This window comes from Typopeltis vanoorti, chromosome 3 (assembly GCF_054136105.1).
Source record: "Typopeltis vanoorti isolate ZY-2024b chromosome 3, IOZ_Tvanoo_1.0, whole genome shotgun sequence".
In the NCBI taxonomy this organism is placed as follows: Eukaryota; Metazoa; Arthropoda; class Arachnida; order Uropygi; family Thelyphonidae; genus Typopeltis; species Typopeltis vanoorti.
The window spans coordinates 110,767,864-110,783,358 of record NC_143551.1 but is presented as its reverse complement, the minus strand read 5'-3'; the positions used below and the strand labels follow the sequence as shown (position 1 = coordinate 110,783,358).

At 36.7% G+C, this 15,495-nt stretch overlaps 1 protein-coding gene across 1 annotated transcript in view; it reads right to left on the bottom strand.

Annotated features, from left to right (window-relative positions):
- LOC150108468 (dynein axonemal heavy chain 7-like) overlaps positions 1-15,047 on the bottom strand; it is a 990,001-nt gene extending 974,954 nt beyond the window's left edge. Inside the window, exons 1-2 of the mRNA XM_090390473.1 lie at positions 14,889-15,047; positions 3,100-3,221 (exon numbers count right to left, since the gene is read on the bottom strand). Coding sequence (XP_090246599.1) covers positions 3,100-3,221; positions 14,889-15,047 — 281 coding nt within the window. The remainder of the gene's footprint in view (positions 1-3,099; positions 3,222-14,888) is intronic.
- Positions 15,048-15,495: the final 448 nt, after the last annotated feature.

Below are 15,495 nucleotides of genomic sequence, written 5' to 3'. Positions count from 1 at the left end.
CACAACTCAAATTGACTTCCCTTCTCCAGTTCCACCAATCAAGCAAGCAGGGATGCTGAAGTTTTTGTCATTTGGAATGACCTAATACAGATCGTCAATCTCACTACCAGAATACCTGGCAACCCCTCCAATATGCCAACACACTTGATATCTTCCTAACAGGATCCCCTTCCAAGTATACTGTGGATGTCAGTTCTCCTCTGGGTAACTCAGATCACAAGTCTCTTTTGCCACAGAATAATCTTCACCCACCAGTTCACAGTTTCAGGTCCTTTAGTACTTCAAGAATCCCACCTGGGATGACCTCTGTGACTTCTATTCCTCCTTCCCATGGCACGAATACCACTTTAGTTCTCTTGATCCAAACACCTGCTAAACCAAATAATAGAAATCAACCTCACAGGAATGAAGGCCTTCATACTTTATTCTACCCCATATTCTCAACCACCATCCAAGTCTTGGTTCTTTCTCAAAAAAGTGTGCCAATGCAGTAAAAGAAAAACCTCTGCTTACTACAAATGACCCAAAACCAAAACTCCAGCTGCTCACTCTGCCTATAATGAACCTCCCATGTGTGGGCCCAACATTTAAAAACTTGTTTTAAGCCACTAATTTTGCTGGAGGATATGGTCCCTAACATCCTCCAGAATTGGTGAATAAAAGACTGTTATTCATCATTGGGTCAATGGGTTCCTATCAGACCCAATCAAATTTCAAAAGCAAGACTGCCCTCTTAGTCCCTCACTCTTTGCATGTTCTGGAATCTTTTATGCAGGGCAGGAAGATGACAATTCATATACTGTGTGAAGGATAACAGTTCTGTTCCTTCCACTCTGAAGGAAAACAAAGTATTAGCATAGGCAGATGATGTAGTAGGCACTTTGAGGAACAATGATTTAATATACATCTTTTTTGATATTTTGGAAAAATCAGCAAATTCAGTGGACAAACTGCCAGTGCTGACAAAACTAAATACTATCATACAAGGATGAATGCACTGGTTCTCATCTGATCACCAAAGTTAAGCAGTGTTTGACCCAGTCAGTACTTGGGATGGTGATGACCATGGGAACACCAGGTGCACTTGGCTAACTTTTGCCAGCCTGGTTGGCCGAGTGGTTAGCATAGCCACTCTCCAGCCAAAAGGCTGTGGGGGCTCAAATCCCACCATGGGCATGGATGTTTGTGATTGTCTGTGAAAAATACTAGTAGTGGTAGTGGTGGTGGTGGTGGACAGTAGATGATGTTGGTGTAGATCAGTGGTTCTTAACCTAGAAGTCCAAAGTGTCCATGCTTCTTGGATAATTGAAGGAAAGCACTTCTACAGTAAACCACTGCAACTTTTTTGGGTCCAGCCAGTACCAAAAAGTTAAAAAGAAATTTCTTCAATTATCCAAGAAGCATGGACACTTTGGACTTCTAGTTTTAAAATCTACTATTTCAGCAATACAGTCTCAAAAATCCATAAAATATTGCAGATCAATCATACCTGTACAGAGTTTTTCCAGAATTACCTATTTATCTCCTGGCCAATGGCCATTAATTAATCGAGCACATAATGTGTGCTCCTCTCTCTCTCTCTCTCTCTCTCTCTCAAACTTACAACAAGAACTTCTCACTATCAAAGCTTTAATGAAATTAAATGGTTACAACCTTAATCAAATCCAACAAATAATTGACTCCTATGTTCCAACACCTAAGGATTCTTCAACAGACTACAGGTTTCCAATCCCTCATATTTCTGGTATCTCTAAACCATTGGTAGAATTTTGAAGAAGTATCACTTTAATTCCACATATTTTCCTATCAACAAAATTTGTCATCTGCTATACAAAAGAAAAATTGTCACCTCTATCTTTAGCTAGTGTTTACCAGATCTCTTGTGAGTGTAATTTAACATACTTTGAGCAGACATGCCATTCTGTGGAAAAAAAAGAATTAATGAACATCGATACTACATTGAATAGATGAAACCTCAAAATTCCAGTCTAGCATAGAAAAGTGCTGACACTAAACACAATATCCTGTGGGATAAAACTCATCTTCTCCATAGAAGTAGTTTTAAATATGAACACCTTTTCAAAGAAAGACGTGAAGTGCTTTTACACCAGCCTAACCTAAATCAGAACACTTTTCTCTCTCTCCCAAAAGTTTGGGAGATTCTCATTTTATGTAAACATCAAAAATAGTTTTAATATTATTTATTAATATTATTATTAATTTGCAGCACATGACAACTATTTTTAATTTGTGAACTTATTGCTGTATGCACCTTGTATTCTTGTTCTTTCCTTTGCTTGTTGTTTTGACCTACTGTTATTTTCAATATGAAATGTCTGTACTTTCATTAAAGTTTATTACTGTGGTTATAGTACAAAGTTTTTACAGAATGATGGGAGAGGTGGAGAGAATAAGACGTCATCCCTAGAAGCTATATAAGGAAGGGGAGGGGGATGTATGCAAAGGTGTGAGAAGCAAGTTTTTTTCATAAAGAGTAGCAAATGATTGGAATGCATTGTTTGAGAGTGTGGTGTCTGCAGAAAATATCAATGAATTTAAGGCATGGTGTGATGAGCTGTGTATTTGTGACAAGGGACCTCCCACTGTGAGTCTTTGATGACATGGACATCATGGGAATGATAATAACCATAATAATTGATGAATCTCTTTTCAAATAATCAGCTGAAGCACTAATTCTATTTATAGTTACTTGGTTAAGAAGCTGATAGTGCTGGAACTTTCAAAAGTTTGGATAACCTTCCTACTAAATTATACCAAAAAATTATTAGTGGGTGAAAACATAATTTAATGGTTCAGTTCCAAAGTATTCATATTATCCATATTAAGTAATGCTAATTTTTAACTATGCAATGTTCCTGGGAATATTCTTTAAAGAATAAAACATGAAGCCATAGTAGCAAAAGGATTTCTCTAGTTCCAGTATTCATATGATGAAAGGAATCACAATTTGCATGCATATTAATCTTATCATAATCATATGTTCTTATCAAATTACAACTGCATCATTATAATTTCTTACAAAGACATCCTCAGCAATAAAATAGTGTATTACAAATAGAAGCTATAGTATTTTTTTACCTCTTTTCAGCTTTCTCCCAGTTCATATAAATGAGATAAAGGCGTAGAAAAGGATCCATGGCATTTTTAATTTGTTCGACTTCAGAATAAATACTTGGTGTTAACTTGAAGAGAGATTCCTCCTATATTGATTAATAAAAAATTTTGAAACTTTCCTAACAGATAATTCTTATTATAAATATTGTTTAAAGTTTCTCTCTATTGTATATAATGTCTTCTTAAAAAAATTCCAGCACCTTTTATTCCCAAATGGAGTTCACAGAACTCCTTTTGCCCTATCTAACTTTTTGAAGATTAGCAGGTAAGTGGTTTGTACACTTCGGATATAACTGATAGAAAACTTGACTTTAACATAAATCAAGGCTTTCAGGGAAGATATTACAGAAGACTTGTGGTATCATCCCATAGCTCCCTAAACTCTAACAGGAATATGTTATGTCCAATAACATGAATGCTATGGTTAATTTTCTGAGATGTAAGGTTAAAAACACAAGTGTTTAGGAAAGAAAATCTATATAATTTTGCATTGCTGAACTGAAGCCTTTTGGCTCTTTATTTTAGTAAATTATGTATTTATTTTTATATTAATCCTACACACCACAGGTAGAAGAACTGTGATATTGCCTTCTGGGATATTGATAGACTCCTTTTTTCCTTTTTAAAGTTATGTTCATCACAAAATTAGTTATGAAACTGAATGAAAAAAAAAAGTAAAAAGAGTATCCCTTACTCCAGTTATTTTGAACCATACCATTCACTCGATAGTTCATACATTTTAACACAAGTTTCACTTTCTCATAAAATCATAAATATAAAATCATCTATTTTTGTCATGTCTTTTCTCGAATATAGATTTAAGAAGAGAGAGAGAGAGAGAGAGAGAGAGAGAGAGAGCAACAATAGAATGATTTTATAGTCTCTGCGCCAGTAATCCTACCTCCCTTGCACTGAATTTTACTAATTCCTAAAATTCCTTGCTATTTTAATCTTGATTGTTCTTCCATTTCTGCTAATGTGCCTACTTTTAACAAAGTTCTTTTGTCACAAGTTACAATCCATACTATTATTTCTTTATGCTTTTTAGATAACACTTACATTTTTTTTTTACAGATGTTGAGTGCATTTCACTTGGAATTCACATGTAGGTTTCTTATTAACAGTAGTAAAAGAAAGTAAAAAAAAATACAAAACATCTCAATAACATAATACTGAAGATGACAATCTTAACAGCAACTCCAGTGAATCTTGTCATAACTTAAGTGAGTTGCCAACAAGTAACACTGCAGATTATGAGATAGAAGACATATATTGAAAACAAGAGGAAAAAGTAACATCAGATAATTTAATTACAATGGGCTAGCCTCAACACATGGTAGCCGAAGGATTGTTAGATTTTTATACCAACAGAATTTTACAATATTTATTTATTAACCAATTCGAAACAGCTGTCAGACCAGTGAAACCTTATCAAAAATGGACTAATAGAAAGCAAATATATAAATGCTTGGGTGGTGCCTATGATTTCTAAGTAGTCCACGCTAAGGCAATTTGTGAATGCCAGTGAGTATATTCCCATAAGCTCTCTGGTCAACTTATTTTTATACTTGGCTTATATAATTTTGAAGCCAAACTGAAGCCGTTTTTCTCTTTATTTTAGTAAATACTTTTAGGCACCAACCGAGAGTTCGCTTACAAAAAATACACCTCTCCAACATTTCAAGTTCCTTAGTACTGAATGAGAGTTTTTGCACTCTTAAGGTTTCTGCCTGGTCTCTGAGAAGAACCAACCAGTTAGAAACAGCTTTCTCTCTCAGCTTTCAGTGAAACCTTATCAAAACTGGACTAATAGAAAGTGAATATATAGATGCTCGAGCAGCATGTATCCATGCTAAGGAAACTCATGAATGCCGGAGAGTGTATTCCCATAAGTTTTCTGGTCAACTTGGGGGGCGCTAGTGGGCCAAGTACTGCAGACGTGTTTTGAAGAGCTCCTGATTCAGATAAGTTTTTACTAGGAATAATTAAGTATATATGCGTAATTGTTTGAGTAAGAATGGCTGTAAACGTTGTACGCTACCGGTATTATTAGTGTGGGTTTTTTTTCCTTGTCTAAACTAAATTACGAAATCGTTATTATTAGACCTAGTAACCGGCAGAGAGAAAAAAAAAAAAAAATGGCGGCGGCATTCTCATTCCATGATTTGAATGTAGATTTCAGTCGTTTCATTAAGTGTGAGGTCTGTTATATGTATTCCTTCGATTACATAAATGATTTGTGGATGTTTAGTGCGGATGGAAGAAGGGTGTGTGCGAAGTGTGACCTGAACGAAGAACTAATGAATGCGAATATGAAATTGATGACAGAAAGTGCTAGTACTGATTGTGTCGCGATTGCACGTTTGAAAGAAATGGATGGTGAGCAAGAGAAGCGAAAAAATGTTAAAAATTCAGCAAAAAAGAAAAAGAGCGATTTGACAACTGTAACGGATGTTAAAAGGGACGAAAGTGAGGTGAAAAGAAACGAAATTGAGAGAACGAATGAAAGTAGAACTTGCGTAATGCAGAAATCGCAAGTAAAAAAAATCGAAAGAATAAATGATGGCGAAAGTTCGACGCATGTTGGACCAAAAGTACTGAAACAAAGAAAGATGAATGACAGTAAAAGTGAGAAGAATGATAGCGAAAGTTGGACGCATGTTAGTCCGAAAGTACGGAAACAAAGAAAGATAAATGAGAGTGAAAGTGAGAAGAATGATAGTGAAAGTTGGACGTATGTTGGACCGAAAGTACGGAAACAAAGAAGGATGAATGAGAGGGAATGTGAGAAGAGGGGGTCGAGAGTTAGAAAGTTAGAAAGATTTAATGATAGAGAGAATGTGTCGCGAGGTTCGGAAAGTGAATTAGATTGGATGAGGCAAGAAATGAAATGGATGCGGAATGAAATTAAGAGAATTCAGGTCAAAACTATTAAAATAAATCATGATGGCATGAAAGAGTTAACGAAAGATGAGCGAGTGGCGTTGTATGGCGACTCCATTATTAAAGGTGTGCTAGAGGATAAAATGCACAAGGTATGTTTTCCAGGCGGTAAAATAAGTAGAGTGATTGAGGCATTGGATATGAGGCGGGAGCGAGCAAAAGAGTTAATTGTATTAATTGGTACAAATGATTTGAGAGAGAACAAAGAGCATGTCAAAATGAATGTCAAGAGACTGCTTGGAAAGATAAAAGAGAATAGTGTGACAGGAAGGGTGGTCAGTGTGTTGCCTAGGTATGATTGTGGTGAAATGAGGCGGAGAGCAAGGATTATGAATGGTATTCTGGCTGAAATGTGTGAGGAGATGGGTGTACAGTTTGTTAATGTGTGGAATGAGTTTGAGGGATGAAGTGAGCTGTATGGGAGCGATGGACTGCATTTGAGTGGTTATGGTGTGAGTCGCTTGGAGAGACTGCTGCTGGAAGGTAGAGAAGTGAATAGAGAAAATGAATCAGATTGAGAGGGGAGTGATGTGGAAGAGCAGGAGAGTAAGACAGGAGAGATTGAAGAAGTGGAAATGAATGGAGAGGTGAGTGGTATGAGTATAGAAAATGAGAGAATGGGTGTGCAAGAGGAGCAGGGAAACGGGGAGGCTCAGGGTGGACAGGGATACACAGCGTGAGAAAGGTGGATGCTCCAAGAGGAGGTGAGAGCATGTGTAGGCAGGAAAGTAATGGGATGACCAGGGATCAAGAGGAAACAGATGTTGTTGCAAAGGGTTCTAAAATGAAGAAGCAGAAAGAGAAATGGCCCCAGTCCAGCATGGAGAGAGCACATCGAGTGAATGGTATCAGTGGAACTAGCTGTAGATCCAGAAATGAGTTGTTGTGTTTGTATACCAATGCTAGAAGCATAAGAAACAAGGCGGATGAAATAGTTGCACTAATTGTGTCTGTGTACCCAGAGATTGTTGGAATAAGTGAGACATGGTTAGATGAGGACGACATCCTGACAGGAATAGAGATGGAAAGGTATGATGTGTTTCTTGAGGATAGAAGGGATAAAAAGGGAGGGGGAGTGCTATTGATGATAGAGAAAGAGTTATGTCCATACAAGGTAGAGATGCAAGAGGGAAATAGGGCCAGTGGTTTTGAGGCAGTATGGTGTGAGATGGAGGTGAATAGAATCAAATACTTGGTGGGATGTTGTTATAGACCTGGTAATGTGGATGGTGGTGATAGTGAAATGTATAGTCAAATAAGCCAAGCAAATAAGAAAAGGGTGATCATTATGGGTGATTTTAATTATGGCAATATAGACTGGATTGAAGAGATAGCGACTGGAAGTAAAGAAAATGAGTTTCTTGAGTTTTTGAGGGATAACTACCTCAGACAGTATGTAACAGAGGGCACACGAGGATTAAGGGTCTTGGATTTGATCATCTCATCGGAGGATGTAATTATAAATGAGGTGTCAAATCATCCACCAATTGGTGAAAGTGACCATGAGGTGATTACCTGGGTGGTTGCCAGCAGTGCAAGGACCCCTGTGAAAAAAGGGTATATGTGGAACTACAAGGGGGGTGATTATGAAGAGCTCAGGAGACAGCTTGCAGATGTAGCATGGAATGAGGAGTTAGCTGGAAAAGAGATCAATGCAGCCTGGGGGATTTTCAAAAACTATTTAGTAGATGCAATGTCTAAATGTATACCACGGGTGAGAAGGTTAAATAAGGTAGGTGTGAGATGGATGAATAAAGAGATTAAGCATGCAATACAGAAAAAAAAGGCATTGTGGAGACAGCATAAGAGAAGTGGAAGTAACCAATTTCATGAGGTCTACAAAGACCAGGCAAGGAGGGTGACTTGGTTGGTGAGAGTAGCTAAAGAGAGGTATGAACAGCAGTTAGCTAATGAAGCCAAAAAGAATCCTAGGGAGTTCTTTCGATATGTAGCCAGCAAAAGAAAGAATGATTATAGAAGGATGACATTGATTGGAGGAAATGGTATAAAGACAGCTGTTGCAGAATGTGTTGTGGAGATACTTAATGAGCAATTCATAAAGATCTTTCAATCTTGTGAATGTGACTTCATGGAGAGATTAAGAGCAGTTGATGATGGGGAGGAGAGACTGACTGTAAGTGAGCAAGAGGTGTTTGGGGAGTTGAGTAAACTAGATGTAAATAAGGCTGTGGGACTTGATAATATATCACCACGTATTCTGAAGGAGTGTGCCAGAGAGTTGACACCTGCCTTGACATATTTTTTTAATACGAGTCTTGCACTTGGTCAAGTTCCTAAAGAGTGGAAGGAGGGCAAGATTGTGCCACTTCATAAAGGAGGTGATCGAACTCAAGCATCAAACTATAGGCCTATCTGTGTGTCAGGTGTTGTGGTTAAGTTGTTGGAGAAGCTTGTGAGAACTAGGATCCAGAGTTGGGTTGACAACAATGGTAAAATCTTTGATGGACAGCATGGATTTGCTAAAGGGAGGTCATGTTTTAGTAATCTACTTACTTATTACAATAAAGTGACTGCTTCCTTGGACAGAGGAGAAGGATACACAGTAATATACTTGGATTTCGCAAAGGCTTTTGATAGAGTACCTCATGATAAGTTGACAGTCAAACTAGAGCAGATGGGGTTGGATATTAGATTAGTGCATTGGATTGGAGACTGGCAATCTGATAGGTATCAACAAGTTGTGTATGGGGGTGCAATATCCAGGAAAAGGAAAGTCACTAGTGGAGTCCCTCAGGGGTCTGTTTTAGGGCCATTACTATTTAACTTATATATTAATGATATTGGTGAAGATTTGGATGGAGATATTCAGTTGTTTGCAGATGATGCAAAGTTGGGACGAACCATAAAGAGTAGTGAAGATGTTGTGGCCTTGCAAGAAGACTTGAATAAATTGAGTGATTGGGCAAGCAAATGGGGATGTGAGTTCAATGTTGCAAAATGTAAGGTTTTAAAATTTGGAAAACAAAGATGGGATGCAGAATTTATGCTTGGTGAGAATATATTGTTGGAAGTAGAGGAAATAAGAGATCTGGGGGTGATAGTGGATAAGGATCTAAAATTTAGGGGACACATCGGCAAAATTGTGAAGATAACACAAAGACTTCTGGGAATGATGCGGAGGACACTGACATGTAGAAGTAGGGAGATACTTGTTCCAATGTATAAGGCTTTGATTAGGCCACACTTGGACTATTGTGCCCAGATTTGGTCACCGGGTTTTCAGAAGGATGAAGAGATGTTGGAAAGGGTCCAAAGGCGACTGACTAAGGTAGTTTCTGACCTCTGGAATGTTGAGTATGAGGAAAGATTGAAAAGATGCAATTTGCAGAGTCTCGTGGAGAGAAGGAAGAGGGGAGATATGATAGAGACCTACAAGTTGGTAAAGGGTTGTTATAGGATCAATGGTGGAGAAGTTCTACAGAGAATAGTGGGAGATCAGGGGAGAACCAGAGGTCATCCCTGGAAACTGTATAAGGAGGGTGTGAGTAAGGGAGTGAGAGGCAGGTTTTTTTCGTGCAGAGTTGTGAGTGATTGGAATGCCTTGCCTGAGAGCGTGGTGTCTGCAAGTAGTTTGAATGTGTTTAAGACACGGTATGATGAGATGTGTGTGCAAGATAAAAGGACCTCCTAGATGAGTCTTTGACTCCATGAGGTCTTGTTTAATAATAATAATAATAATAATAATAAAAACTTATTTTTATGAAACTTTCATAGTTTCTGCATTCGGCTTCAAAATAATGCTGGATCTAATATCCACCTGACTTATATAATTTTGCACTGCTGAACTGAAGCCTTTTGGCTCTTTATTTTAGTAAATTATGTATTTATTTTTACATTAATCCTACACACCATAGGTAGAAGAACTGTGATATTGCCTTCTGGGATATTGCCTCCAATGGGAGGCAATATCCCAGAAGAGGAAAAACAACAATAGTGTGCCTCAGGGATCTGTTTAGAATTCATTGCTGTTTAACCTGTAAGTTAATTATATTGGGAAAGATTTGAATGGGGATATTCAGTTTGGAGATGATGCAAAGTTGGGATGAACTATAAAAAATAGAGCAGACATTGTGGCCTTACAAAAAGACTTGAACTGACTGAGTGAATGAACACGAGAGTGGGGGATACTAGTTCAATGCTGCAAAATGTAAGGTTTTAAAATTTGGTAAACAAAGATGGGGTGTAGAATTTACTCTTGCTGAGGATACTTTATTAGTGGTGGAAGAAATATGAGATCTTGGGATGATGGTGGATAAGGATCTAAAATTTAGAGGAGGCATTTTCAAAATTTCAGTCCTCTGCATCACTGATACAACAAATTGTGTCAGTGATGCAGAGGACTTGTACAAATAAGGAGAGTCTAGTTCCAATATATAAGGCCTTGATTAGGTCATATATGGACTACTTTACACAGATTTGGTCACCTTTTTTTATAAATGGATAAAGAGATGTTGGAAAGGATCCAAAAGTGATTGACTAAGGTAGTTTCTGGTCTCTACAATGCAGTGTATGAAGAAAGGTTGAGAAGATGTAATTTACACAGTCTAGTGGATAGGAAGAGGAGGATATGACAGAGATGTAGAAGTTGGTAAGGGATTGTTATAGAGATTGTTATTGTTATATTTAAGAGATTTTTCATAAAATGGTGGAAGATTGAGGAAGAATAAGAGGTCATCCTCTTGTTCTTCCATCCCCCATCTTAATGGTGAAAAGGAAGAAGAGATCCATACCAGATCAGTCGACGCCCGGGTCATCAAGGACTTCATCAGATGTTGGGGATCCTAGGTCAGGCGACAAGTGGGCTACAGGACCCAGTTCTCCTTGCTGGGCAATCAGGGCAGGAAGCTGAAAAGCGACTGGAAGAAACCAAACGTAAAAAATGGACTGTTGAAGAAAATAGAGAAATTATGAAATGTTTTTACAGATCAACACCAGAAAAATGAGGTTTCAGAAAGCGTATGCATTTAATTTGGAAACAAAAATTCCCAGAATCTGCAATAACGGAACAAAGACTTATGGACCAAAAGAATTTCATTTTCCGTAACAAAATATTTACTGAACTTGAGCTGCAAGAGTTACGTAATAAACCAACAACTCCAGTAACAGAAAATCATCGGGAGGTAGCTATAATCAAACTTTGGAATTCAACTCAGTAAACATCAAGCTGACGACATACCCCTCAGAATGTTTTGACAGAAGGCCAGTGTAAAATGAAGTCAGGGATATTCGAACATATGAACTCTATTAATGACTGTATAAGACTACCACCAATAAAAGCTTTACAACAATCTAAGCTAAAACAGCTCCTCTTAGATGCAAATACTGCAATTGAAACCATCACAACCAACAGTATAAAGGAAACAAATCAGCTCCTCTACAGCACAGCCTATATAATTTCAGTGAAGCTTGGTTGCAAACTGAAAGAGCAAAAGCCAAGAATGAAACAATCTGCAACATGGAAAATCCGGTTAGAACGAAAGGTCAACAGGCTTCGAGCTGATCTAAGTAACTTAAAGAGTTTTAAAGAAGGACGGTTGAAAAATAATAATATCAAAAACGAACTGATTAACACATATAATTTGGCCAACAAAACAATTGCTGAAGTTACCGAAGAGCTAAAACAAAGAATTACAGTGACTTCACAGAAAATTAAAAGATATGAAGCAAGAATTACCAATATGTACAAAATATGCAATTTTGACAGAACCAACGTCAGTTTTTTCAGTCTCTCCAGAGAAATACAAATGCAAACCATCATTCACCCAGAAAAGAAGAAACACTCAAATTTTGGAAGTCAATCTGGGATAATCCTATTGAACACAATAAAGATGCTTCATGGATTAAGGAAATAGAATCAGAAATTAAACAAAAACAAATGCAAAATGTCATTATCACTAAAGAAATGGTCAGTGCTCAATCTAGAAAATTCAAAAACTGGAGTGCACCTGGCAAAGACGGACTACATGGATTTTGGTTAAAACATCTAACCAGTCTACATGATCGAATGGCAGAACAATTTAATTATTTGTTGAAGTCAGGCTCAGTGGAAGACTGGATGATATCTGGTTGCACTTTTTTCTTCAAGAAAGATAAGGATAAGTGTGCAGATCCAAGTAACTATTGTCCAATAACATGCCTACCAACTATGCTTAAGCTGTTGACTGCAATCATAGCAAATTCCATATACCACTACTTATCAGATAATCAGATTTATCCAATTGAACAAAAAGGCAATTTTCAAAAATCTAGAGGAACAAAAGACCAGATCCTAATTAATAAAATGATTCTAAGAAACTCAAAAAGACGAAAAACTAATTTAAACATGGCATGGATAGACTACAAGAAAGCATTCAATTCCCTCCCACACTCCTGGATCCTAAAATCACTAAAAATATTTGGAATTAGCAAAAACATATGTTCGTTTCTGGCTACTGCTATGGAATCATGGAAAACAACATTAATAGTGAATAATGAATGATTTGGAGATATCAGCATTAAACGTGGAATTTTCCCAAGGTGATTCCTTGTCACCATTGCTCTTCAACATTTCTTTGATACTTTTGTCTATGACTCTGAAGAAAACAAATCTTGGATATGAAATTCCTAAATGTAATATTAAAATTTCCCCATCTGTTGTATATGGATGACTTGAAGCTAATGGAAAATCGGCCCAGCAAATAGATTCCTTATTGAACATAGTTCGTATTTTCAGTCAGGACATCAAAATGGAATTTGGTTTAGATAAATCCAAAATTTTATCTATTAAACAAGGAAAAATTAATGACACTAGCAATTTTAATTTTGATCAAGAGAAATATATAAAAGCAATTTCAACTGACGAACACTATAAATACCTAGGAATATTAGAAGCCAATGATATTCTCCACTCGAAAGTTAAACAACAGGCAGCATCAGAATATTAAAAGAGTTAGAAATATTCTGAAAACAAAACTAAATGGATTAAACACAATTAGAGCAATGAATTATTGAGCTATACCAGTGATCCAATTCACAGCTGGCATAATAAATTGGACAAAAGAAGACCTGGACAAACTAGACCGCAAAACTAAAAAACTAATGACTATGCATCATGCATTACATCCATGATGTGATGTTGACCGGTTGTACCTACCAAGGAGAATAGGTGGATGGGATCTGCTGCAAGTGAGACAGACTTTGGAAGAAGAAGAAATTGGTTTAAGAAATTACATTGACAATAGCTCTGAGCCAATGCTTCAAGCAATTACATAAGAGGGCCTTTTAAAAGCAACAGGAACACATCCGATCACAAAAAGGAACAACAAAATATCCGATATGTGCGCGAAAAATAAACCCTTGCATGGCCAATTTCTTCAAGATAAGACAAAATTGATGTGAACAAGACATGGCAATGGCTACAACACAGATATATTAAAAAGAAACAGAAGGATTTATTCTAGCAGCTCAAGAACAGGCATTACAAACTAATGCAATCAAAGCAAAAATTTTCAACGTCAATAATAACAGCAAATGCAGATCATGCAATCAGAAAGATGAGACTGTAGAACATCTCATCAGTGCCTGCAGCAAAATAGCTCAAACTGACTATAAATACTGCCATGATCAAGTGGCCAAAATAGTTCATTGGCATGTATGCAAAAAATATGGCTTTCCTACTTCTGATAACTGGTTTCAGCATAAAATAGAGACTGTATTGGAAAACGAAACAGCAAAAATTCTCTGGGACTTTAGAATACAAACTGATCGGCATTTGGAACACAATAGACCTGACATCATAATTATCAAACATTGATAGGTTTGGATTATCAATATTGCAGCACCCAGTGATAACAACATTAACAACAAAGAACTGGAAAAAATTACAAAATATCGAGATCTGGCAATAGAAGTTGGCCGACTGTGGCTTAAACACACCAAAGTCATCCCAGTAGTTATCGGTGCACTTGGTGCAACTTCAAAGAAGCTATCCAACTATTTACAGCAATTAAAAATCAATGAAGTGACCCCATATGACCTACAAAAAACAGCATTACTTGGAACAGTCCATATTTTATGACGCTACCTGACGGACTATTCTTAGATTCTTGGGTAGAATCTGAATTGTTCTGAATCACCAGTCAAATTTTTATTTATATGATATCTTGTTTTGACTGTGTATCAATTATGTGAATAAAATAATAATAATAAATGAGCCTCTGTTGCTCAGTTATTATTATTATTATTATTATTACTATTCCTCATTATTCGTTGGTAATAATGAAAATTTAAGAAGGGGTACATGGAATCTGAAGTTTGAGAAACACTGTCTTAATGGAAAGAAGAGATAGAAGAACCATGGAAAAACAAAGTATTAAAAGATATGAATAATGGAAAAATTGACAGGAGAAGATAAAATCCCAATGCAACTTATAAAATAGGTAGGAAATAAATTTAACCAAAGATGCCTTACATTAAGAAACAAAATATATAACAATTGAAAAATACCCAATGGTTAGAAAATTCAACTTTTAATTCCTATCCATAAAAAAAGAAATAAAGACTATCTATGAAAACTACTATTAAACACAGATTAGAAGACATAATTATCATTGTTATTAATACCAAATCTTCATGAAATCAGAAGACTCATTGCAGAAGGCACACAAAGCCCATCAAAGATATGCTTTAAATTCATTCAATGGATCACAATTCCCATGTTGTCTGGGCAAAGCATTCCACTTTCTCCAACACACACACACACACACACACACACACACACACACACATTATACAGTTTCCATGGAGGATACCTCTGGAATACATTTACACATTGATGCTGCTAAATATCTCTTAATCAGTATGTAAGCAGAATTTATTTCCTTCCTGCTTAACTCCTCATTCCAGGCTAGAGCTTCAAGCTGTCTCCTAAGCTTCTCAAAAACACCAGCTTTTAATTCCACATATATCATTTCCTTGCAGAAGTCTTCATCTGGCTAGCCACAACTCAGATGATCATTCCATGATCACTCACCAACTGGAAGGAAGCACAACACCCCACTTACAATCACATCCTGTGATGATATGATTAGATCTAAAACTCTCGATCCTTATGTCCTCATTTACATATGCCTAAGATAGTTGTCTCTGAAGAACTCAAGAAATTCATTCTCCTAATTCCCAAATGCTATCTATTCATTCCAATTTACATAATTATAATTAAAATCACCTATAATGATCACTTTTCTCTTATTCACTAATCCAAGTTGCTTAAACCAAAGCCACTATTTCACTTTTGCATGTCTACCTTACAGGAACATAATTCCCCCATTATCATCATCAGCACTTCCCTTCTTGTTCTTTCTATCCTCATGAAAAACATTGTGCTCTTTCACTCTTTTCCCATTAAGATATTATCTG